General features: G+C 49.5%; 1 protein-coding gene across 1 annotated transcript; it reads left to right on the top strand.

Moving 5' to 3' along the window:
- Window positions 1–9,196: 9,196 nt before the first annotated feature.
- On the top strand, window positions 9,197–15,808 carry LIAT1 (ligand of ATE1). Its single transcript, XM_054256977.2, has 2 exons — window positions 9,197–9,725; window positions 13,511–15,808. Exons 1-2 carry the CDS (start codon window positions 9,212–9,214, stop codon window positions 14,008–14,010), a joined length of 1,014 nt encoding a protein of 337 aa, XP_054112952.2. The 5' UTR covers window positions 9,197–9,211; the 3' UTR covers window positions 14,011–15,808.
- The last annotated feature ends 10,348 nt before the right edge of the window (window positions 15,809–26,156 follow it).

Here is a 26,156-nt window from a genome sequence, read left to right as displayed (position 1 = left end):
CCTCCACATGCAGAGAGCTTCCTCCTGCAAACACCTGTGACTGCATTCACCTCCACATGCAGAGAGCTTCCTCCTGCAAACACCTGTGACTCTGCCATTCACCTCCACATGCAGAGAGCTTCCTCCTGCAAACACCTGTGACTGCATTCACCTCCACATGCAGAGAGCTTCCTCCTGCAAACACCTGTGACTCTGCCATTCACCTCCACATGCAGAGAGCTTCCTCCTGCAAACACCTGTGACTCTGCCATTCACCTCCACATGCAGAGAGCTTCCTCCTGCAAACACCTGTGACTCTGCATTCATCTCCTCATGCAGAGAGCTTTCTCCTGCAAACACCTGTGAGTGCATTCACCTCCACATGCAGAGAGCTTCCTCCTACAAACACCTGTGACTCTGCCATTCACGTCCACATGCAGAGAGCTTCCTCCTGCAAACACCTGTGACTCTGCCATTCACCTCCACATGCAGAGAGCTTCCTCCTGCAAACACCTGTGACTGCATTCACCTCCACATGCAGAGAGCTTCCTCCTGCAAACACCTGTGACTCTGCCATTCACCTCCACATGCAGAGAGCTTCCTCCTGCAAACACCTGTGACTGCATTCACCTCCACATGCAGAGAGCTTCCTCCTGCAAACACCTGTGACTCTGCCATTCACTTCCACATGCAGAGAGCTTCCTCCTGCAAACACCTGTGACTCTGCCATTCACCTCCACATGCAGAGAGCTTCCTCCTGCAAACACCTGTGACTTTGCATTCATCTCCTCATGCAGAGAGCTTCCTCCTGCAAACACCTGTGACTCTGCCATTCACCTCCACATGCAGAGAGCTTCCTCCTGCAAACACCTGTGACTGCATTCACCTCCACATGCAGAGAGCTTCCTCCTGCAAACACCTGTGACTGCATTCACCTCCACATGCAGAGAGCTTCCTCCTGCAAACACCTGTGACTCTGCCATTCACCTCCACATGCAGAGAGCTTCCTCCTGCAAACACCTGTGACTGCATTCACCTCCACATGCAGAGAGCTTCCTCCTGCAAACACCTGTGACTCTGCCATTCACCTCCACATGCAGAGAGCTTCCTCCTGCAAACACCTGTGACTGCATTCACCTCCACATGCAGAGAGCTTCCTTCTGCAAACACCTGTGACTGCATTCACCTCCACATGCAGAGAGCTTCCTCCTGCAAACACCTGTGACTGCATTCACCTCCACATGCAGAGAGCTTCCTCCTGCAAACACCTGTGACTCTGCCATTCACCTCCACATGCAGAGAGCTTCCTCCTGCAAACACCTGTGACTGCATTCACCTCCACATGCAGAGAGCTTCCTCCTGCAAACACCTGTGACTCTGCCATTCACCTCCACATGCAGAGAGCTTCCTCCTGCAAACACCTGTGACTCTGCCATTCACCTCCACATGCAGAGAGCTTCCTTCTGCAAACACCTGTGACTCTGCATTCATCTCCTCATGCAGAGAGCTTCCTCCTGCAAACACCTGTGACTGCATTCACCTCCACATGCAGAGAGCTTCCTCCTGCAAACACCTGTGACTCTGCCATTCACCTCCACATGCAGAGAGCTTCCTCCTGCAAACACCTGTGACTGCATTCACCTCCACATGCAGAGAGCTTCCTCCTGCAAACACCTGTGACTCTGCCATTCACCTCCACATGCAGAGAGCTTCCTCCTGCAAACACCTGTGACTCTGCCATTCACCTCCACATGCAGAGAGCTTCCTCCTGCAAACACCTGTGACTCTGCATTCATCTCCTCACGCAGAGAGCTTCCTCCTGCAAACACCTGTGACTCTGCCATTCACCTCCACATGCAGAGAGCTTCCTCCTGCAAACACCTGTGACTGCATTCACCTCCACATGCAGAGAGCTTCCTCCTGCAAACACCTGTGACTGCATTCACCTCCACATGCATAGAGCTTCCTCCTGCAAACACCTGTGACTCTGCCATTCACCTCCACATGCAGAGAGCTTCCTCCTGCAAACACCTGTGACTGCATTCACCTCCACATGCAGAGAGCTTCCTCCTGCAAACACCTGTGACTCTGCCATTTACCTCCACATGCAGAGAGCTTCCTCCTGCAAACACCTGTGACTGCATTCACCTCCACATGCAGAGAGCTTCCTCCTGCAAACACCTGTGACTCTGCCATTCACCTCCACATGCAGAGAGCTTCCTCCTGCAAACACCTGTGACTCTGCATTCATATCCTCATGCAGAGAGCTTCCTCCTGCAAACACCTGTGACTGCATTCACCTCCACATGCAGAGAGCTTCCTCCTGCAAACACCTGTGACTCTGCATTCATCTCCTCATGCAGAGAGCTTCCGCCTGCAAACACCTGTGACTCTGCCTGACGCTTTACTCCGGTTGCATTTTTGGCCCAGGTAAAACAAGTCAGAAGCGCCACAGAGTCAGTGCCTCCAGAAGGCACCTTTTCTGAGAGGTGGTGGATAACACCAGCTTCAGCACCTCTCCCTTGGGATCACTGACATGTTCTTCACCATCTCCCAGAGTTCTCCCAGAGGACTGAGCTGTGGCTGCACACAGAGGGAGCTGGCAAAATCATGAAAACTGTATTAACTGTCCTGCCTTCCCCACCTCACATATCCACTCCTCCACCCACGTTCCTAAGATCCTCTCCCAAATAAACTCTTCACACTCAATTCCTAGTCTTAGAGTGTGCATTTGAGGGAACCTGAACAAACACAACAACCCACATAGTAGCCAGCAGTCTCTGCATCAGGTGTGTCTGAGCAAGATGGGAGTCTGGGTTGGATGTTGGAAGACGTTGGGTATAGGATGTGATTGCAGCAGTGAGTGTAGATGAGAATACCTTAAGAAAATATACAGACAGAGCTTCAAGAACAGAGTCCTTAGGCCAGCTCAGAAGAAGCCCAACGTTCCGTGGCTGAGAAGGGAGGATTTACCTGCAAAGGCGATGGAATGGCCAGAGAGTCATGAGTATGGTGTCCCAAAAGCCAAGCAGAGGCAACATTTCAAGGTGAAGCAGTGGTCAGGAGTGTCAAATGTTGCTGGCAGGTCAGGTACCACAAGGACAAATGCTGTCCATTGGACTCGGTGACTTGGAAGAACAGTGGTGACATTGTAAAGTGGCACTGGTAGCGCAATGGTGCAAGAACTACAATTGTAGTGGGCTGAGGAGGGACGGGTCAGTTGGAAGGCAGAGACAGCAAAGGAGACCAGATGGAATCAGGTACGGTTAAAACCCCTGTAAACATTTACATTAGCTTTCCTCGCATGGGCGGTTTATGATTATTTATAAATAAAATGCATTCATAAAATGCCTCTCTTTGCTTGAGGTGACTTTTCTCTTTTATAGCTCACTAGCTGGCTCAACACAGCCTCGATACAACCTTCACTCAACTCAGATGAGAAATGATCCCACTGTCTCCTGCCAGCTAAACATTCAGGCAAGAAGGACCAGCTGAAAGCAAAGATGGGCAGGAGGGCAGCCAGCCTTTCCAGCCACCTGTCTGCAAGTACCAGGGTGAGTATAAAAGAGCATCTGGAATGCAAACCCCAGACACCCCAAGGCAGCTGGTCACCCGCACAAAGGACTTATGCCATAGATCTTTCACTTCGCTCCTAAGAACGAAAGCAGACAGGCCAGAGGCAGACACTGCACAGTTGCTGCATGCTGAGCTGAGCTGGACATGTCAGGGAGCTTGGCAGGAGACAGGAAGACTGAGGACACACATCCAAACTCACAGAAGAGCCCCTGATAAAGTAAGGTGTCGACATACACCGACCACTGTCATTTACTCAGTACTGACTGAGACATGTAGATTTGATGCAATCCCCATCAAAATCTCAAAGGCGATTTTAAGAAATAAACAACAAGATTTGAAAATGTACATGGAAAAGCAAAGGCTCTCGAATAGTTCAAACTATCTTCAAAAAGAACACAGCCGGAAGACTTACACTATGTGATACCAAGATTCACCATAGGCTGGGTGTGGTGGCTCACACCTGTAACCCCAGCACTTTGGAAGGCAAAGACAGGAGGTAACTTGAGCTCAGGAGTTTGAGACCAGCCTGGGCAACACTGGCTGGTCTATTTTTTATTTTTATTTTTTAAAAAAGATTTACCATAAAACTACAAAACAATAAGTCAAGATAATGTGATATAGGTCAAAGGATAGACAGAACAATAGAACAAAACAGAGTCCAGAAATACATTCACAAACATAAAGTTAACTGATTTTCTACAAAAGTATAAAGTCAGGCTGGGTATGTTGCTCATGACTGTAATCCCAGCACTCTGGGAGACCGAGGCCGGTGGATCACTTGAGTTCAAGACCAGCCTGGCCAACATGGTAAAGCCTCATGTCTACTAAAAATACAAAAAAAAAAAAAAATAGCTGGGCGTGTTGGTATGCACCTGTAGTCCCAGCTACTCAGGAGGCTGAGGCAGGAGAATCGCTTGAAGCTGGCAGGTGGAGGTTGCAGTGAGCTGAGACTGCACCACTGCACTCCAGCATGGGTGACAAGAACAAAACCGCATCTCAAAAAAAAAATTAATTTGAGGTAGATGATGAACCTAACATAAAACCAGAAGAATAAAAGCTTCTAGTAGACAGCATAGCACACTGCCTTTGCAATATGGGGTAGGCAAATATTCCTTGGACAGTATCCAAAAAAAAAAATTAGTAAAATGAATAGAAAATTGAGAAAATTCTTTATCAGAATTTTAGATTTCTGCTTATCCAATGATACCATTCAGAAAATAAATAAGTTACGTACCTGGAAACACATCTTTGCAGTTATATATGTGCACTTGTATCCAAGTTATACAAAGACATCAACAACAAATCGACAGTAAACAACCACATTACAAAATGGCTGAAAGACTTCAAAAGACTCCTAAAAGATATGCAAATGACAGTCTGGTCGTGGTGGCTCACGCCTACAATGCCAGCACTTTGGGAAGCTGAGGCAGGTGGCTCATCTGAGGTCAGGAGTTCGAGAGCAGCCTGGCCAACACATGGAGAAACCCCATCTTACTAAAAATACAAAAATTAGTCGGATATGGTGGTGCACACCTGTGATCCCAGCTACTCAGGAGGCTGAGGCAAGAGAATCACTTAAACGTGGGAGGCAGAGGCTGCGGTGACTGAAGATTGCGCCACTGCACTTGAGCCTGGGTGACAGAGCAAGACTCCATCTCAAAAGAAAAAAAAGATACAGGCCGGGCGCAGTGGCTCAAGTCTGTAATCCCAGTACTTTGGGAGGCCAAGGCGGGTGGATCACGAGGTCAAATGATCGAGCCCATCCGGGTCAAAATAGTGAAACCCCGTCTATACTAAAGATACAAAAAAAAAAAATGAGCTGGGCATGGTGGCGCATGCCTGTAATCCCAGCTACTCAGGAGGCTGAGGCAGGAGAATTGCCTGAACCCAGGAGGTAGAGGTTGCGGTGAGCCGAGATCGCGCCATTGTACTCCAGCCTGGGTAACAAGAGCAAAACTCCGTCTCAAAAAAAAAAAAAAAAGATACAAATGACCAGAAAGCACATTAAAGAGTGTTTAACTTCATTCACACCAAGGAAATTCAACTTAAAACCACAGAGAAATACAACTTTGTACCCACTAGAATGGCTAAAATCAAAGACTGATTTTTCAATGGGTACTTACTGGAGGGAGAAGGGGCTGGGAGGTGTGGCCTTAGAAACTCCCTGCTGGGTGCTGTGCTCACTACCTGGGTGATGGAATCACCCATTCCCCAAACCTTCAGCATCATGCATCATACCCATGTAACAAACTTGCACATGTACCCCTGGAATCTAAAAGTTGAAATTATATAAAAGATAAAATAAGTACCATTCCATATCTTTAAAAAAAACACACACACATCTCAGTTATCTTCTGCTGTATAACATATCACTGCAAACCTTTGTAACTTAAATAACTACAACCATGGTATTATCTCACAGCTTCTTTGGGTCAGGAATTCAGGAAAGGCTTGTCTGCATGGGTCTGGCCTGGGTTCTCTCCTGCTGCTGCTCTGCGACTACAGCTGGATAAGAAAAGTGGGGGCTAGAAGAGGTGAGGCGTTGCCCTCTCCCTTCACACATCTTAGAGACCCTCCACATGGTCTAGTTGGGGATTTCTCAAGGTTTGGCAGCCTCGGGGTACTCAGATGTCTCACTGGGAGGCTCAGGACTCCTACAGAAAGCAAGTCATGGGCTAACAAGGTGGATTGATGCCGCCTTTCCTTTATGACCTAGCCTGAGAAGTCATACTGGGGCACTTCTGCCACAGACTATTGGTTACAAGTGAGTCAACAAGCCCGTTAGATTGCAGGAGAGTGGAATTAGATGCTGTGTCTTGCTGTGGGAATGGCAAGATTCTGCAGAGTATGTGGGACAAGAGATATTATATTACTGCAGTCATTTTTATGTTAGTATTTTGAGATGGAGTCTTTCTTTGTCACCCAGGGTGGAGTGCAGTGGTGCAATTTTGGTTCACTGCATCCTCAGCCTCCCGGGTTCAAGCAATTCTCCTGCCTCAGCCTCCCAAGTAGCTGGAATTACAGGTGCACGCCACAATGCCCAGCTAATTTTTGTATTTTTTAGTAGAGACAGGGTTTCACCATGTTGGCTACACTGGTCTCAAACTCCTGACCTCAAGTGATCCACCTGTCTCGGCCTCACAAAGTGCTGGGATTACAGACGTGAGCCACTGTGCCCAGCCTCTGTAGCCATTTTCAAATAATACAATCTGTGGAGGATAAACCTGGAAAGAAAAGCAGGTGACACATCATGCCAGGACCTGTAAACCACACTTTTTTTTTCTAAGAGAGAGAGTCTTGCTTTGTTACCTAGGCTGGAGAGCAGTGGTGCAATCATGGCTCACTACAGTCTCGAATTCCTCCACAGGTGTGCCTCAGCATGGCTGGTTAATATTTGCAGAGATGTGGTCTCACTATGTTGCTCAGGCTGGGCTCAGGCTATGCACCCATCTTGGCCTCCCCAGGGGCTGGGATTATGGGCGGGAGCCACATAAATTTAGATATTGATATGAACTGTGATGAGGAACCACTGGAGGACGTTTTATGTTTTGTTTTTCATCACTGGAGAGTTTTAAGCAAGAGAGTGAATTGTTTGGTTGTCTTTAAAAGTTTGTTCTAGCAGTAGTGTGGATGGAGTTCGTGGGGAGGGGTCTGTTCTCGCAGCTGTGTGGACAGAGTTCATGGGGAGGGGTCTGTTCTAGCAGCCATGTGGACAGAGTTCATGGGGACGGGTCAGTTCTAGCAGCCATGTGGACAGAGTTCATGGGGACGGGTCAGTTCTAGCAGCTGTGTGGACAGAGTTCATGGGGAGGGGTCAGTTCTAGCAGCCGTGTGGATGGAGTTCATAGGGAGGGGTCTGTTCTAGCAGCTGTGTGGATAGAGTTTGTGGGGAGGCTTTGAAAGCACAGACCATTCAGGAGAGGACCCAGAAAACCCAGGGCCAGAACTGGCGGTTGGCCTCAGCCTGGGTAAGTGTAAGGAATAGAGAAGTTCTTCAAAGTTTTTATCTTAGGCCTGAAAGAGTAACAAATTCTTACTCTAAAGTCCCTATCCATGATTAGCCCCTGTATTCCAGTCCAGCTAGCTGTTCTGACTCTCTTGGGCATGCAAGTCCACGGCTCATGCCATTTCTTATTTGGAGTCGTTTCCTTTACCTTCTGGTGAGCATCTTCCTCTTCTCTTTGTTCTCTCCCACTTTGTCTATTTAGGAAAGTTTTAAGTTATTAGCCAGTTGGATAAAGTATAGAATGTGAGGTCCTGCTCCAGCCAGTGGAGGCCGGATACAGTAGTAGGGAGGACGCATCAGGTTACAAATAGTGCTGTCTTCTTTGTTGGGTGCACTCTCATGGCCAGACTGCTGGTAAGCAGTGCCCTTTCTGCAGAAAGTAAAAGAAAGCCTGGCTGAGAAGCCTTTTTTCTGAATGCCGATTCTTCCCTGCAACATCGGAAGATAAGCACTTACTCCCAACGGTAAAGGACAAGGGAGAGGGTGGGGGACATGGAAGGCCACCATGTTTCCAGCCAGCCCAGCAGTTTTGCTCACTGAGATGGAAAACCATGGAGAAATAAGTCTGTTTGGGACACACTGGCTTTGAGAGTCCAGGGTAGATGCATGAGACTGAAACTTAGGTGATGAAAATTGAGGTGAGAATACATAGCATTTACAAAGGTACAGGAGGCTGGGCACAGGGGCTCATGCTTGTGATCCCAGGGCTCTGGGAGGCCAAGGTGGGAAAATCGACAGAGCCCACGAGGTCGAGACCAGCCTGAAACCAAACACCAAAATTCTTAGCCAGGCTTGGGGGTGGGAGGCCCAGGCGGGAGGATCGTTGAAGCCCGGGAGGTGGACACTCCTGTGAGCCATGATAGCACCACTGCACTCCAGCCTGGGCAACCAAGCAGGACCCTGGCTCAAAAACTAACAATTAAAAATACAAATTTTTAAAGGCAGGTGTGGCAGCTCACACCCATAATCCTAGCACTTTGGGACTTTGGGAGGCCGAGACGGACGGATAAGTTGAGGTGTTCGAGACCAGCCTGGCCAACATGGTGAAATCCCATCTCTACTAAAAATACAAAGATTAGCTGGGAATTGCCTGAACCCAGAGGCGGAAGCTGCCATGAGCCGCAACTGCACTACCGCATTCTAGCCTAGGCGACCGAGCAGGACGCTGTCTCAAAAAATAACAATTAAAAATAAAATGTTGAAAAGGCACAGTACTAGACCACAGGCATGTCGCCCCAAGATTTAAAATCTCCCTGCCCACCTCCCCTCCACACATTCAACTGTGCGAGGTTTCCAACAGACAGAAGCACTCATGCGCACACCACTGTGTGCCGAGGTGATTAACAAGCACGCAATCGCACACCACTGTGGCTGAGGTGCAGAGGTACAGACGCGCATACCACTAGGTGCTGAGGGCTCCAACAAAGCACGCATGCGCACACTGCTGCGGCCGAGGTTTCCAACAGACAGAAGCACGCACGCGCACACCGCTGTGTGCCGAGGACTCCCACACAGCAGCAGCATGCACACACTGCTATGTGCCAAGGTCTCTGACAGAAGCACACGTGCGCACAATGCTATGTGCCGAGGTCTCCGACAGCACACATATACACACCACGGTGTGCCAAGGTTGCCAACACAGAAGCACGCATGCGCAAATCGCTGTGTGCCGGAGTCTCCAACAGAAGCACCCATGTGCACACCTCTAGGTGCCGAGAGCGCCAACAGAAGCACGCATGTGCACGCCTCTGCGTGCTGAGGGCACCAAAAGAAACACGTAGGCAGGCGCACACCCCGGTCTGTGGGGTTCCAGGCATAAGTGTCCTGACTGCGCAGGCGCAGCGGGGGCGGTCGCCATGGAGACGCGTGGGCCTAGCCTCGCCGTCTGAATGCAGAGCCGCCCACTCATCGGCAGGGGGTTTCAGGAGTACCCCAGGCAGGTCGCGGCCCAGCGGGCTGATGGACCGCCACGGTGGGGTGGGGGCGTCGGGGTATGAAGACGGAGAGGATAACGATGGGGAGGAGGAGGAGCGGGAGGGCGGCGCTGCGGAACCCCGGGGGTCTAGACTGCCCCCCATCACAGGCGGTGCCTCCGAGCTGGCCAAACGGAAGGTGAAAAAGAAGAGGAGAAAGAAGAAGACCAAGGGTTCCGGCAAGGAGGACGGTAAGAGGAGCAGCTAGTACCGCTCCATCAGCTCTGGTACTGGAGATTATTCCTGGACCCTCCACTCCCGCCAGTCCCAGGGACCCCTGTTTATCTGGAGACCCTTCAGACCAGAAACAGAAGCTCAGCGGTCCCAGACAGAGGTCCTCCTGCTCTCCACACATGCCTGTCAGCAGCACAGTGATGTCCCAGCTGCACCCATGGAGACCATCCACCAACTTTGCGGTCCCTTAGCCCCACACAGAGACCCCCACAGACACACTATTCCTAAGAGCCTGCTAGCCCCACACAAAGACACCCTCTCAACTACCTAATCCCTCAGCCAAAACTGGCAATCTTAAACGTCTGTACCTTCCCCACAGAGGCCCTCCTCACAAGACACTTTCCCAACCCAAAGACACTGAGGTTACATGAAAGAACCTCACTCTAGTGCACAGAGAAACGCAGACTCCTGCCTCTCCTCCTCACACCTAGTGCGTGAAGGCTACTGCCTCTGGATGTGCTGTAGACCCCCACACCCACAGACGTGTGTATAAAATGTCCTCATGCACGGATTCCACTCCACACCCACCAAGGGACTGCACAGACCCCGTTATATCAGTCATTGTGACATCCTCCTATACTGCCGAAACCCTCCGCAACGCCCCTGTTCATATCAATGTAACACCATCAGAGGAAACTAAAGGGTGGGGTACTTTGGGAGGCTGAGGTGGGAGGATCACTTGAAGCCAGGACCTCCAGGCTGCAGTGAGCTATGATTACACCCCCGCACTCCAGCCTGGGCAACAATCGAGACCCTCTCTCTCTAAACAAACAAAAACAAGAAAAACTAAAGCATGAGTCCCTGTCATGTACACACATTCACACTCTACACTACAAACACACAGACTGTTCATATGTTACGCATTCACCCTGTCATGCACACACATTCACACTCTACAGTCTACACACACAGACTGTTCATACATCATGCATTCACCCTGTCATGCACATTCACACTCTACAGTCTACACACACACACAGACTGTTCATGTGTTTTGCATTCACCGTCATGCACACACATTCACATTCTACAGTCTACACACAAACAGACTGTTCATATGTTACACATTCACCCTGTCTGGTACACATATTTACACTCTACAGCCTACACACACACACAGACCGTTCATGTTATGCATTCACCGCAAGGCACACCCATTCACACTCTAGTCTACACACACAGATTGCTCATGTGTTATGTATTCACCCTGTCATGCACACACATTCACACTCACTCTGCAGTCTACACACACGCACACAGACTGTTCTGTTACACATTCACCCTGTCAGGCACACACATTGACATTCTACAGTCTACACACACACATACACAGACCGTTCATACGTTACACATTCACCCTGTCATGCACACACATTCACTCTACAGTCTACACACACACAGACTGTTCATAGGTTATGTATTCACCATCATGCACACACATTCACACTCTACAGTCTACACACAGACTGTTCTGTTACGCATTCACCCTGTCGTGCACACACATTCACACTACAGTCTACACACACACAGACTGCTCATGTGTTATGCATTCACCCTGTCACGCACACACATTCACATTCTACAGTCTACACACACACACACACAGTTCATATGTTATGCATTCACATGCACAGTCATGTGCAGGCAGGAACTGCAGTGTCTCTCAGAAACACCTTCGCAAACACACAGCACCTGCTACAAACCCCCCATCCCTACATCTCACCAAGGTCTTCTTGTAGAACCCCTAGATTTCTTGACAAAGGAACTGAGCACCAACTTTGAGGAGAGAGAGTGCAGCAGTGACAGAGAATGCAGGTGCTCGTGAGTGCTATGAGTCCACTGTTACCCATCTGTTCCACCTCAGTGGCTTTGGCTGTCAAGGAGATGGCCCTAAGCTTCAGTTCTGGCCTGGCCCTCTGTGGCAGAGCTGGCACCAAGATAAGCAGGAGGCAGGAGTGGAAGCCTTGCCCACATCAACCATGCAGTGTGAGAAGGGAGCAATAGGAAGATAAGTAGTTCTCAGGAAGAAAATTCTGCAGTTTAGGTCAAGAAGCCCTATGTGGCTGGGCACAGTGGCTCATGCCTGTAATCCCAGCACTTTGGGAATTGGAGACCAGCCTGGCCAACATGATGAAACCCCATCTCCACTGAAAACACAAAAATTAGTTGGGCATGGTGGCAGCCACCTAGAATTGCTCGAACTTGAGAAGCAGAGGTTGCAAGATTGTGCCACTGCACTCCAGCCTGGGTGGCAGAGTGAGACTCTGTCTCAAAAAAAAAAAAAGAAGCCCTAGGCCGGGCGTGGTGACTCAGGCCTGTAATCCCAGCACTTTGGGAGGCTGAGGCAGGTGGATCATGAGGTCAGGAGTTCAGGACCAGCCCAGCCAACATGGTGAACCTCTGTCTCTACTAAAAATACAAAAATTAGCTGGGTGTGGTAGTGCGCATCTGTAATCCCAGCTACTTGGGAGGCTGAGGAAGGAGAATCGCTTGAACCTGGGAAGTGGAGATTGCAGTGAGCCGAGATCATGCCACTGCACTCTAGCCTGGGAGACAGAGCAAGATTCCATCTCAAAAAAAAAAAAAAGTCCCATGTATATCTGCAAAAAGAAATTTGGCGGTTCAGTGTCCTTCTGGTGTAGCTTTTCACTGTAGAAATTACAGTGGCATGGCTCACACCAGTAATCCCAGCATTTAGGGAGGCTGAGGTGGGCAGATCACAGTGTTAGGAGATTGAGACCATCCCCGCCAACATGGTGAAACCCGGTCTCTACTAAAAATACAAAAATTAGCTGGATGTGGTGGTGGGCACCTGTAGTCCCAGCTACTCAGGAGGCTGAGGTGGGAGAATCGTTTGAACCTGGGAGGCAAAGGTTGCAGTGAGCTGAGGTTGTACAACTGCACTCCAGCCTGGGCCACAGAGCAAGATCGCATCTCAAAATAAATAAATAATAAATAAATAAATAAATAAATTACAGTGGCATGTACCTCATGCTGTCAGCAGGGGACACTAGATAGTTTTTAGGGAGTAGAAAGGTAGGGAGACATCAAAAGATCATTGTTTTTCTTTTCTTTTTTTCTTAGGGAAGGAGATATTTCTCTCTCCCCTAAAATACAAGGATGAGCTGATGAAAGAACCACAATTTGTAGCATTTTATGTGCATGTTAAATAATTCTGTTGTGCTATTGATGTAAAATAATAATAATAACAGTACAAGCCATACGGCGGAAGCATTTCTGGCTTGGCATAGTGTTGCTTTCATCAGTCAAATTTAGGAGGCTTTTCTGTTCTCCGTTTCTCCCATCTTAGACTGTCTAGACAGGGCACAGTCCCAGACTCCCAGACCTGGGAAACGGCCGTGAGGAGCACGCGGTGAGGGTGGGTGGAGGCAGCACGGCTGGTGGAAAAAGAGGGCACTGGGGCCAGCCTGCACTGATTCCCAGCTCTGCCGCTCGCTCAGGACGTTGGCAGGTTCCTGGAGTTTCCTCACCCTAGCAACAGGGCCTAAGAGCCTTTACCCAGAGGGCGTGGCTCGGTGTCTGCTCAGAGAACGGTTCCTCCCGCCCCAGAATGACTTGAGCAGAAGCACACAGGAAATGGGTGGGCACGAGGCCGGTGGGCTTGGCAGCCTGAGCCCTGGGTACAGAGGCCCTCCCTTCCATCTTTGGTGATTTGGGCACCATCCCCAGCAGGCCAAGAGCAGACCTCGCCCCACCACTAAACTCCTCGTCTCCTCAGCAGACAAACATCAGAGCCAGAGCCTGAAGAGCCGGCCGCTCTCCCCATCCTTTCACGACATCTTAAGTCCCGGCGAAGACCGTGGCCGGAGACCAGAGCACAGACAGAGCAAGGTGGAAAGCAGGCACCTGCCTTCCAACTCCTCCACCGTCAGCCTCCCCGACTTCGCCGAAGTAGCGGAGAACCTTTCGAACCGGATCAATGAGAGTCTGCGCTGGGACGGAATTCTTGCCGACCCGGAGGCAGAGAAAGAGAGGATTCGCATCTATAAGCTCAACAGGAGAAAGCGCTACCAGTGTCTGGCCAAGGGCTTCCACTCTAACCCCAACGCCGAGGAGACCCCCGAGACCCTGCCCCACCTCTCCAACAGAGACGGCAGGTCTAGCGGCCAGCGGCCCGCGCTGAAAGCCGAGCCCCCAAGCTCCACTTCGAAGGACACGTTACCCCACAGCTTCTATACTCTCTTCAGCTCCCACTCTGCTGGAGTGAAACTCCACCCATGACCCTGACAAGCTTGTAATTTCCCCTTACCACAAGTTTATATGTAAAAAAAAAAGTCATCCTAAGAGGAAATGAGACCTGTATCTGAAGGAAGCCGACATTTGGTGTGCGGATGAGGCCGACTCTCCCGTCACCAAGATGCCCTTGGGTGCCCAGGGAAGCCGCCTTTCCTTGAGAACAAAAGCAGCTTAGTGAACAGAGTCCTTTCCAGAATTCCCCTTTTCTTAAATAAGCTGACATCTGTTGTTTAATTCCTCACCACAGCTGGATGTGTATCATCTGCCCCAAAAAGACAAGAAAGTGTGTAGATTATTTACATCTTAAGTCTCAAACTCACGGTGAAACTCACACGGCGCCTGTTTCCATAGGCCCAAGACAATGCCCTGAATCTCTTGGAGCCTTTTTCTGTTTTAATTAAATACATGGCCTGGCTTTATTTGGCCTCAAAATAAGTGGGTTCCAGAACCTCATCCCTGGAAAGTTACCACGGGAAGTCCCAAAAGGAATACCGCTTGTCTTATAAACATGGTCCTCTCCTAACCCCCATTATAAAAAGCCTCACTACCCTGCTTCTCCTAAATACACATTCCTCCTGCCACAAATACCCAGTGACGGAGGGCTGTGTGTTGTCTTAGTTTGTGTTCTCTCAGAAGCAGACCCGGAGATGAGGATTCAAATGTAAGCAGATTATCCCAGAGGTGAAGAAAAGATGAGAGGGTGAGAGAGAGAAGGGAGACGGCCAATCCAGGGACTTTTCTTTTTAGACAGGATCCCACTCTGCTGCCTTTACTGGAGTGCAGTGGTGTGATCACAGCTCCCACTGCAGTCAGCCTCCTGGGCTCAGGCGATCCTCCCATCTCAGCCCCCTGAGTAGCAAGGACTACAGGCAAGTACCAACACAGCTAATTTTTACAATTTTTTTTGTAGAGATGGTAAAGGCTGTCTCACTGTTGCCCAGGCTGGTCTCAAATCCTGGCCTCAAGCAATCCTCCCACCTTGGCCTTCCAAAATACTGGGATTACAGGCATGAGCCACTGTGCCTAGCCCCACTTCCAGGGACTATGAGGCCAGCTTTCATACTGGGCAAATAGAGCTTAATTCCATAGGGAAACCCACTTCTAGAATTATCCCACCTGAGGGTGAGGAAGCTGGAGTATTTATACTCCCCCTAAGGCATTGGCTGAGGGCTGGTCGTGTGTGTGTGTGTGTGTGTGTGTGTGTGTGTGAGAGAGAGAGAGAGAGAGAGAGAGAGAGAGAGAGATCTCCTGGCATTTCTAGCTGAAATGTCCAAAGAAAGAGCATGGTCTCTGGGGAAGTCTCAGCTACTTCAGCAGCACCATGGGTCTGAAAGGGACAACATGGAGAGCTAAGATGAGATCCCTAAACTTCAAGAGGTTAGTGTTTGGGGGTAGACAACAAATGAGTGTACAGTATACACAGGAGAAGTTAAAAGCTGATATAAATGTCACAGAATGCTCATTTGAAAGTTAAGTGAAAATGACCAGGCACAGTGGCTCAGGCTTGTAATCCCAACACTGGGAGGCTGGGGCACATGAGCACCTGAGGTCAGAAGTTTGAGACCAGCCTAGCTAATGTGGTGAAACCCTGTCTGCTAAAAGTACAAAATTAGCTGGGTATGGTTGCAGATGCCTATGCTACTGCATGGTCCCAGCTACTAGGGAGGCTGAGGCAGGAGAATCCCTTGAACCCAGGAGGCAGAACTTGCAGTGAGCCAAGATCTCACCACTGCACTCCAGCCTAGACAACAGAGCGACTCTGTCTAAAAAAAAAAAAAGAAAATAGTTAAGTCAAAGAGGGCATCTCGGTCCTTGCTGGCCCTGGGCTGGTGGAGCAGCCCTCTTCTCACCCTTCCTTAAAAGGCCAGTTACAGAGTTTCCACATTTGCCCTCGTGACCTGTCCAAATACACTGAAGAGATGTTTGGAAGAGTCCTCTCCTGCCATGAAGAAGGGTTAGCAAACAGGAACAGCTCTCCCCTGTGCTCAAGCCAGGCCTGTTTTCCCTGCTGTCCACAGAGAGGAGGGGACAGGAAACCAGCCACAGGACCTCACTGGTGCCCCAGGGTGTTAGGGTAAAGGCAGAGAGAGAACAGGGGGCAGCCCTGGGGCAGGCATCTCGTGTGCCCCCCAGTTCCACCATAGCATCTGGAGCACAGGCCACGAAGGAGCATGAGGGCGCCCTGGGCTCAGATGGTCGCTTAGCAGCACCTTCCATCATGGTGAGAGGCAGGGACGGGGTCTGTGGTCGTCTCCCAGCCAGGAAGTAACATTCTAGGAAGGTAGCTAAGATGGTGAGCTTTGAATTAATCAGAGCTGAATTAATCTCTTTCCCATCACCTGCTGGCGTTGTGCCCCAGGCAGCAGCTTCATCTCTCAGAGCCTTAGTTTCCTCATCTCAAAAGAGGAACGCAAATACCTGTCTTAGTGCTGTGAGAATCAAATACAGGGAAGCATCGCACCCGGCGCCTGGGATGCAGGAAACAACTGTAAGAGTTTTCATCAGTGGTATTTCAGGTCGGTGTGGCCGCATGGCTGCTAGGGAGACTGCCCCATGTCATGGTGGAGACCATCCTCCTGGAAGGGTGAGCTTCATGAGAGCAATGTGGCTTCAGAGGCTGGCAAGAGATAGAATTCACACAAACCACAGGAAGAATGAAGAGTCCGGAGCAGGAGAACGTGGAGCAGGAAGGAGCAGGACCAAAGGCTGGCGCTTAGTGTGTAAAGCTAGAATGCAGCTGGGACGGAGGCTCCTGGGAGCACAGAAGCCGCTTCAACTCAAAACACCTGAGGTTAGAAGTTTTCACTCTTTCTCACACCCAGGCTGTGGCAGTGAGGACTCCTTCAGGGCAAGAAACAAAAAACACAGTGAAAACTGCCTTACAGACCAAGGGGACTCATTGACTTTTTTTTTGTGAGACAGAGTCTTACTCCGTTGCCCAGGCTGGAGTGCAGTGGTGCAATCTCGACTCACTGCAACCTCCACCTCCCAGGTTCAAACCATTCTCCTGCCTTAGCCTCCCGAGTATCTGGGACTACAAGCGCCCACCACCACTCCCAGCTAATTTTTTGTATTTTTAGTAGAGACAAGGTTTCACCATGTTAGCCAGGAATGGTCTCAATCCTCTGACCTCATGATCCGCCTGCCTCGGCCTCCCAAAGTGCTGGGATTACAGGCGTGACCCACCACGCCTGGCCAAATTTTGTATTTTTAGTAGAGATGGGATTTCACCATGTTGGCCAGGCTGGTCTCCAACTCCTGACCTCAAGGGGTCCAACCCCGGTGGAATGGTTGATCTATAAAGCCAACAGTCCAGGGTTGGCTGTAGCTTCAGGCATGGCTAGATCCAGGAGGTCACACTATGTCATCAAAATGTCTCTCTCTCTCCGTATTTCACCCCTGCCTCCTCCATATCAGCTTTATGTTCAGGCAGGTTCTCATCACAGGATGGCAAAGACCGCCACTCACATCCTTACAATTTTGTAACAAAAAGAGAGTTACTCCTCTGTCCCTATCCAGTGTCCATATCAATCCCAAGGTCTCTGGCCTGGCAGAGGTCATATGTCCATCACTGGACTAATCACAACAGCCAGGTGAATGCAGTGTGTGATGGCTACTGAGACCTCAAATGTGGAGCGGGGCAAGGCAGCCCAACGGGAAGCGTCAGCTAAATAGATTGTTACAGAAGCTATTCTGAACCAAGCCAGGCACTGTGGGTCACGCCTGTAATCCCAGCACCTTGGGAGGCTGAGGCAGGCAGATCACTTGAGGTCAAATGTTCAAAACCAGCCTGGCCAACATGACAAAACACCATCCTACTAAAAATATAAAAATTAGCCAGGCGCAGTGGCACATACCTGTAGTCTCAGCTACTTGGGAGGCTGAGGTGGGAGAATCGCTTAACTTGGGAGGCAGAGGCTGCAGTGAGTGATTGCGCCACTACACTCCAGCCTGGGCAACAGAGCGAGATTCTATCACCAAAAAAAAAAAAAAAAATGAATCTATTCAGAATGTCTCTGTCCCTCTCTCTCCTCTCTTTGAGATAGGGTATGGTTCTGTCACACAGGCCGGAGTGCAGTGGCACGATCTAGCCTTACTGCAACCTCCACCTCCTAAACTCAAGTGATCTTCCCACCTCAGCCTCCTAAGGAGCTGGGACTACAGGTACACAACACTATGCCTGGTTAATTTTTGTATTTTTTGGTAGACATTGGATTTTGCCATGTTTCCAAGGCTAGTCTCAAACTCCTGAGCTCAAGCAATCGGCCTTCCAAAGTGCTGGGATTACAGGCATGAGCCCCCACGCCTGTCCAATCCAGAGTCTGTATAGAATACAGAGTGATTTCTCCAGCCTCAGCAACCAGAGTGAAACTCCATCCCAGGAAAAAAGAAATGGAGTGATTCCCCGGAGAAATGACAACTAGAAGAGACTTGTACATTGCCTTCCGAATGAAGAATGATTATTTTTACTTTTTAATTTTTTATAACCCATCCAATGACCTATCAAGAATGATTCATTTTTATTTATTTATTTTCTTTTTTTATGCCCCATCCAGTAACCTACCAAGAATGATTTGTTTTTGGTGAGGCGCTGTGGCTCACGCCTGGAATCCCAGCACCTGGGGAGGCCGAGGCAAGTGGATTGCTCAAGTCCAGGAGTTTGAGACCAGATGGGTGACACAGCAAAACCCCATTTCTACAAAACACACAAAAATTAGCAGGACATGGTGGCACACACCTGTAGTCCCAGCTACTTGGGAGCCTGTGGTAGGAGGATCACTTAAGCCTGGGAGACAGAGGTTGCAGTGAGCTGAGATTGAAAAAAGATGTATTTTTAAAAGCCTCTGACTAAGGGTCATGGGAGTAGTTTGTGTAGCATGAGTCCTTCTCGATTGATCTGGATTCCCTACATGCTTATCTCCAAGCTACAGCCCTTGGCCCATGCTAGGGACTCTATAAAGAGCATTCTGTAACTGTGGGCCCATGAGCTGTTTTGAAGCAGAATGTGTCAGCCCGTCAGAACTGTTCAGTTATAGCATCCGGGTTTATGAATTGCACCTGAGTTTCCCCGTTAACACTAGTCATGTAGCCAGAATGTGCCCACATGCTTCTCCCAGCACGAGAAGCTTCTGCATGTTCTGGGACGGAGATGCTTCACACACACACACAGGTAGCACTTTGAGACTCAGGAATGAAGTGCTCCTGTGTAAGCTAAGGAACATCCACGTGGGTCCCACAGGAAGACACACATGGGGACGTGACTGTCTTTCTGTGGGCTGGCATGGAAAATGGCCCCCAGGGATCTCTGCCTCCTGGATTTCATGCTCATCTCTTGAATGTGGGTTGAAACTATTGGCTCTTTCTAGCGAACAGAATATGGTAAAAGTGATGGGATGTCACTTCCAAGAGGAAGTTACAAAAAGGTTGTGTTTAGGAGGAAGAGGAGCAATGGGTGGGTGCAGCGCAAGACTTTAGGGCTCTGAGACTATTCCACATGATACCATGATGGGAGTTACATCATGGTATCATGGGGGGGTGTCATTATGCAGTTGTTCAGATCCTTAAACCTTCAGGTAAACTATGGACTTGAGTTTATAATAAGGAACCAAGGCCAGGTGCGATGGCTCACGCCTGTAATCCCAACACTTCAGGAGGCTGAGGTGTGAGGATCACTTGAACCAGGAGTTCAAGACCAGCCTGGGCAACATAGTGAGACCCTGTCTCTACAAAAAATAGTTGTGCATGGCGGTGTGTGCCTGGAGTCCCAATTACTCGGGAGGCTGAGGTGGGAGGATTATCTGAGCCTGTAGGTCAAGGCTGCAGTGAGCCGTGATCCCGCCACTGCTCTCCAGCCTGGGCAACAGAGTGAAACTCTGTCTCAAAAATACAAAAATAAAGTCTATTTATTAGCAAGAGACAGAAAGAGAAAGAGGGAATGGGAAGCTCTGGTTCCCATGTGACGCATTTTTTTCTTTTTGAGACATGGTCTCGCTCTGTTGCCCAGGATGGATTTCAGTGGCACAATCACAGTTCCCTGTGGCCTCAACTTCCCCAGGCTCATGTGATCCTCCCACCTCAGCCTCCAGAGTAGCTGGGGCCACAGACACACACCACCACACCTGTCTAAGTTTTGTATTTTTGGTACAGACATGGTCTCACCATGCTGCCCAAACTGGTCTCAAACTCCTGGGCTCAGGCAATCCTCCTGCCTCAGCCTCCCAAAGTGCTGGGATTTACAGACCATGCCCAGCCTGACACACACTATCTCCTTCCTTCTCTCAGGGTTCTTGCCCTGGGGAAAGCCAGCTGTGGTGCTGTAGGCAGCCTGAGGAAAGGTGCCCCCATGGAAAGACACAAGGTCTCCACCCAGCAGCGTAGTGGGCCTGAGGCCACAGGAGCCACCTGCAAGCCGCTGGAGCCGAGCTGAGTCTTGAGGTGCCTGCTTCTGTGAGAGACCCTGAGCCAGAGGCAGCCAAGCCAGTCAAGAGGCACCCAGATTCCTGCCCCACAGAAACTGAGATAATAACGTTGTTTAAAGCCACTGCATTTGGAGGTAATCCTGTTACACAGCAGTAACTATACAGTTGGGCTCCTCCATCAGTCATGATTCTCAGTGAGTTGTCTCGCCCTTAAGCTGAGGGCTGGAAAGCCCAAAACCCAACATTGTCGTAAGAAACAGTGTGTTACTTTGGCACCCAAAGACTCCCACTGCCAATGCTCAAAAACGATGCTGTGTCCCACAGGGGTGAGGTCACTGCTGCGGGAGTTAAGAGCCAGGTAAGACGGAATGGCCCTGGCCAGGCACAGTGGCTCATGCCCGTAATCCCAGCATTTTGGGAGGCTGAGGCGGAAGGATCACTTGAGGTCAGAAGTTCGAGACCAGCTTGGCCAAGAGCCAACATGGTGAAACCCCATCTCTACTAAAAATACAAAATTAGCCAGGTGTGCTGGTGCACACCTGTGATCCCAGCTGCTTGGGAGGCTGAGAAAGAAGAATTGCTTGAACCCAGGAGGCAGAGCTGACACTGCACTCCAGCCTAGGTGATAGAGCAAGACTCAATCTCAAAAAAAAAAAAAAAAAGCACTGAATGGCCCCTTTAGCTTCGTTATTTTTGTCAATGACACGTCAGTAAAGATGGTGGGGGAATAATGATGGGGTCCACTTGTTATGCTCATACCCAGAGTCGTGTGTAGCTATTTGTATTATGGGTTGTTTTTTTGTTTGTTTGTTTTTGTTTTTGAGATGGAGTCTCACTCTGTTGCTCTGGCTGGAGTTCAATAGTGTGGTCTTGGTTCAGTGCAACCTCCACCTCCTGGGTTCAAGTGATTCTCCTACCTCAGCCTCCCAAGTAGCTGGGATTACGGGCGCCTGCCAACACACCTGGTTAACTTTTGAATTATTAGTAGAGATGGGGTTTCACCATGTTGGCCAGGATGGTCTCCAACTCCTGACCTCAGGTGATCCACCTGCCTGGGCCTCCCAAAGTGCTGAAATTACAGGCGTGAGCCACCGCGCCCAACCTGTGTTATGTTTTTATGGCATGTGTTCTGTGTCTTGCCCCCACCTTTAATTGTAGCTATGATATTTTATGGCATTTTATAGTTTATAAGTTCTTGTATCTCATTTGCTCCCTTTGCAGTAGGAATTGTTATTTCCATTTCACAGCTGAGGCTTAGGAAGGAGGTGATTGCTGGAATTACACAGCTGAATTGCTCTAAGGTCTCCGGTTCTCTTTTAGGAAATACATATCAAGCAGCTGCTAAATATGCTGTTCTCTGCTGGTTGCTGCCAAAACACTGACCAGAGTGGCTCCTGTGTGTGTGGTACCTCCCCTGCCCAGGCCTGGCGCTGGCCGCTGAACACACGACTTTATCTCAGCCCCATGACAATGCTGGACGTGCAAGATGCTGTGATTCCCGTCACACCAAGGAAATGGGCACAGACTGGGGAGTGCCTTGCCCAGGGCCACCAGCAGGAAGAGGAGGAGCTGGGGTGTCACACCCAGGCAGCTAGTTCCAAAGTTCCTGCTCTTAATGACTGCACTGTGGTGTCTCAGACCACAGCAGGTGAGAGCCAAGCCGCACAACCCCCACCACAGGGGTCAACAGCAACGGGGGGAAAGAGACTGCAGCAGCACTGTGGCTCATCAGTGGGGTCACAGGAACCAAAGCAGTGGTGTTCCTGGGAACCTGGGAACTGTTCCTGGGAACTGTGGCTGGAAAGGGATGTGGGACCTGGGGCCATAGAAACCTCCATCGTGCCGGCTCCCGAGGCCCCCAGAGTGATGGGGAACGTTCTCTCAGACCTCCTGGCCACACTGTGTGCGTGTGTCCATGCTCTAAGCTGGCCTGTGACATCAGTAACACCCCCTCTGACCACCACTAGACAGGCCTGTACCCCGCTGCACTGTCCCGGAGCCATGCTCCCAGGCTCTGCTGCACAGCCTCAGCCTGCAGCTCCTGCTGGGTCTGCCATTGAGGACGGGAGCTGAAGGCTGTGCTGCACAAGATGTGGGCCTGGGACCAGAAGAGCCCGCACAACCGGGGCTGGTTAGAAACTCCCTGGTCAGGCTGGGCATGGTGGCTCAGGCCTGTAGTCCCAGCACACTGGAAGGCTGAAAGGGAGGATCACTTGAGGCCATGAGTTAGAGAGCAGCCTGGGCAATACAGCAAGAACCTAACTCTACAAAAAAAAAAAAAAAAAAAATTAGTTGGACCTCCCAGCTACTCAGGAGGTTAAGGCAGGAGGATCAACTGAGCCCAGGAGTTCAAGGTTGCAGTGAGCCAGGATCACACAACTGCACTCCAGCCTAGGTGACAGAGAGAGACCCTGTTTCTAAAAAATAACAAATGTTTTCTTGTTTTTGTTTTTCAGATGGACTCCCTCTCTGTCACCCAGGCTGGAGTGCAGTGGAGTGATCCTGGCTCACTGCAACCTCCACCTCCCGGTTGAAGCAATTCTTCTGCCTCAGCCTCCGAGTAGCTGGGATTACAGGTGCACGCCACCATGCACAGCTAATTTTTATATTTTCAGTAGAGACAGGGTTTCACCATGTCACCAGGCTGGTCTCAAACTCCTGACCTCAGGTGATCCACCCACTTTGGCCTCCCAAAGTGCTGGAATTACAGGCGGGAACCACTGAGTTGATAATAAGGTACCAAGGCCAGGCGCGGTGGCTCACGCCTGTCATCCCAACACTTCGGGAGACTGAGGCATGAGGATCACTTGAGCCCAGGAGTTCAAGACCAGCCTGGGCAACATAGTGAGATCCTGTCTCTACAAAAAATACAAAAATTAGTTGTGCATGGAAGTGTGTGCCTGCAGTCCCAATTAACATCTTTTTAAAAGAGGCTGGGCATGGTGGCTCATACCTATAATCCCAGCACTTTGGGAGGCCAAAGTGGGTGGATCCCTTGAGTCCAGAAGTTCAAAACTGGCCTGGGCAACATAGTGAGACCCTGTCTCTACAAAAAATAAAATCAGCCAGGTGTGGTGGTGCATCCTATGGTCTTAGCTACTTGGGCGGCTAAGGTGTGAGTACGGCTTGAGCCTGGGAAGTCAAGGCTGCAGTGAGCCAGGATCACGCCACTGCACTCCAGCTTGGGCAACAGAGCAAGACTCTCTCAAAAAAATAAATAAAATCAACAAAATTTTTAAAAAAGAGGTGGGTTGCAGTGGCTCACACCTGTAATCCCAGCACTTTGGGAGGCCAAGGCGAGCAGATCACAAGGTCAGGAGTTCGATACCATCCTGACCAATACGGTGAAACCCCATCTCTCCTAAAAATACAACAATTTGCCAGGCGTAGTGGTGTGTGTCTGTAGTCCAAGCTACTCAGGAGGCTGAGGCAGGAGAATCACTTGAACCCAGGAGGCAGAGGTTGCAGTGAGCCAAGAGAGTGCCTCTGCACTCCAGCCTGGTGACAGAGTAAGACTCCATCTCAAAAAAAAAAAAAAAAAGAAACTCCCTTGTTAGTGGATTCTCAGGTCCTCCCTGCGGACCAGATCTACTGCAAGAGAACCTGTGGTTTAACAAAGTCCCCAGGGAACTCCATGCACATGAAAGGTGAGGGCTCCAGTTACTGGGAGACAATTCCCCACTTGGAATTCTCGCCCTACTCCATTTCCATCACCAAGGACTCCCTGTGATTCCAACTCTCCTTTACTCCATGAATAGCCTTGGAAGACAGAGATCGCATCTCCCTTCAGAGCAAAAGGCAGATTTGCTCCAATTTTTACAGAAGATTCTGGCTCCTCTGCTGTAATCTAAGCCCTTATGTCCTGACATTACCTAGAGCCTCTTCGTGTCACCTTGTGGGAAATGATTCTGAGGAAACTAGCACAATTGCAAACACCTGGTACTGCTGCTGCTGTGACTAGTAAACATCCTTTTTCTCCGGTCCCAGAGTCTCCCGTCTTTAGCTAACATTCATGAAATTGGGGCAGGCAGCTGGGTGTGGTGGCTCACGCCTGTAATCCCAGCACTTTGGGAGGCCAAGGTGGGCAGATCACCTGAGGTCAGGAGTTCGAGACCAGCCTGGCCAACATGGTGAAACCCCATCTCTACTAAAAATACAAAAATTAGTGGGGCGTGGTGGCGGACACCTGTAATCCCAGCTACTCAGGAGGCTGAGGCAGGAGAATTGCTTGAACCTGGGAGGCAGAAGTTGCAGTGAGCTGAGATCACAACACTATACTCCAGCCTGGGCCACAGAGCGAGACTCCATCTCAAAGAAAAATAAAATAAAATAAAAACATATATATATATGGCATGGACATCTTTCCAGATCACTAAACTGACATCCACATCATACTCTGTAATGTTTGTATGAACTATGTATTCCCTATCTGTGGACATCTAATTTCTTTTTTCTTTTTTGATCATTCTAAACAACTTTGCAATGAATATCCTTATATGCACATTTTAGTGCAATTTTCTAGTGTTTCATATATGTTTCGAGAAGTGAAATTATAAGCCAAAAGACAATTAAAACAATAAACACTCACATAGCTTTAACTCAAGCCAGGTGCTGTTTGAGGCACTTTGCATATAGCAACTCATTTAATCGTCACAACATCTGCAGAGAAACAAACTCTCCTCATCCCATTCTACAAGGAGTTTAAGGGGCTTGCCCAAGGTCACACAGTCAGGAAGTGGTGAAGCTGGGATTTGAATCAGGTATTCTGGCTCAAAGTCTGTGTGTACTCACTCTACTGTGGGTTACTCCCAGTTTAAATGCCCTCTGTGCCTTTCCTAAGAGCCAAATGGTATCGGGGCCGGGCACAGCGGCTCATGTCTGTAACCCCAGCACTTTGGGAGGCTGAGGCAAGCAGATCACTTGAAGTCAGGAGTTTGAGACCAAGCTGGCTAACATGGTGAAACCCTATCTCTACTAAAAATACAAAAATGAGCCGGGCGTGGTGGCACATGCGTGTAATTCCAGCTACTTGGGAGGCTGGGGCAGGAGAATCATTTGAACCTGGGAGGTGGAGGTTGCAATGAGCCAAGATCATGCCACTGCTCTCCAGCCTGGGTGACAGAGCAAGACTCTGTCTCAATTAAAAAGAAAAAGAAGAAAGAAATGGCACTGTGACAATGTTAGGATCTTTGATTTTGTGTCCCCTATGTAGATACAAGTGGTAGTAAAGTCCTATTGCAGTTTAGTGCTGAGAAAAAAACCCGTCTTTTTTGTTTTGAAATGGAGTTTTGTTCTTGTTGCCCTGGCTGGAGTGCAGTGGCGCCATCTTGGCTCACTGAAACCTCCACCTCCCAGGTTCAAATGATTCTCCTGCCCCAGCCTCCCAAGTAGCTGGAATTACACGCATGTGTTGTAATTACCTGTCTCCTTCTGAAAGTAAGTGGATATAAATTAACACAGGAATAAAATGAAGGAAACATTTACACTAGCTTTTTGGACCCTTCTTGCTTTGTAAGAACTCTTGGGTTCGGGAAGGTGGTGTGCTGGCATCGGGAACACCCTGTGAATTGTCTTGCCAGCTTAATTACCTAAACAAAACCCAAAGGCTTTTGGAGGAAAGTAGTAATTTGTAATTACCAGCAATTGGTTTGACACACCCAAGGCCCCTGTTCTCATTCTGAAAAGGAGGCCAGCAAACATAAAAAACAAAAA

Source organism: Callithrix jacchus, chromosome 5, assembly GCF_049354715.1.
Source record: "Callithrix jacchus isolate 240 chromosome 5, calJac240_pri, whole genome shotgun sequence".
NCBI lineage: Eukaryota > Metazoa > Chordata > Mammalia > Primates > Cebidae > Callithrix > Callithrix jacchus.
This window is presented reverse-complemented; position numbering and strand designations above follow the sequence as displayed.

Coding starts and splice junctions, on each gene's coding strand:
- LIAT1 (XM_054256977.2), top strand. CDS start 9,212: ATGCGCAAATCGCTGTGTGCCGGAGTCTCCAACAGAAGCACCCATGTG. Junction 9,726..13,510: donor GGGTTCCGGCAAGGAGGACG/GTAAGAGGAGCA, acceptor TCTCCTCAGCAG/ACAAACATCAGAGCCAGAGC.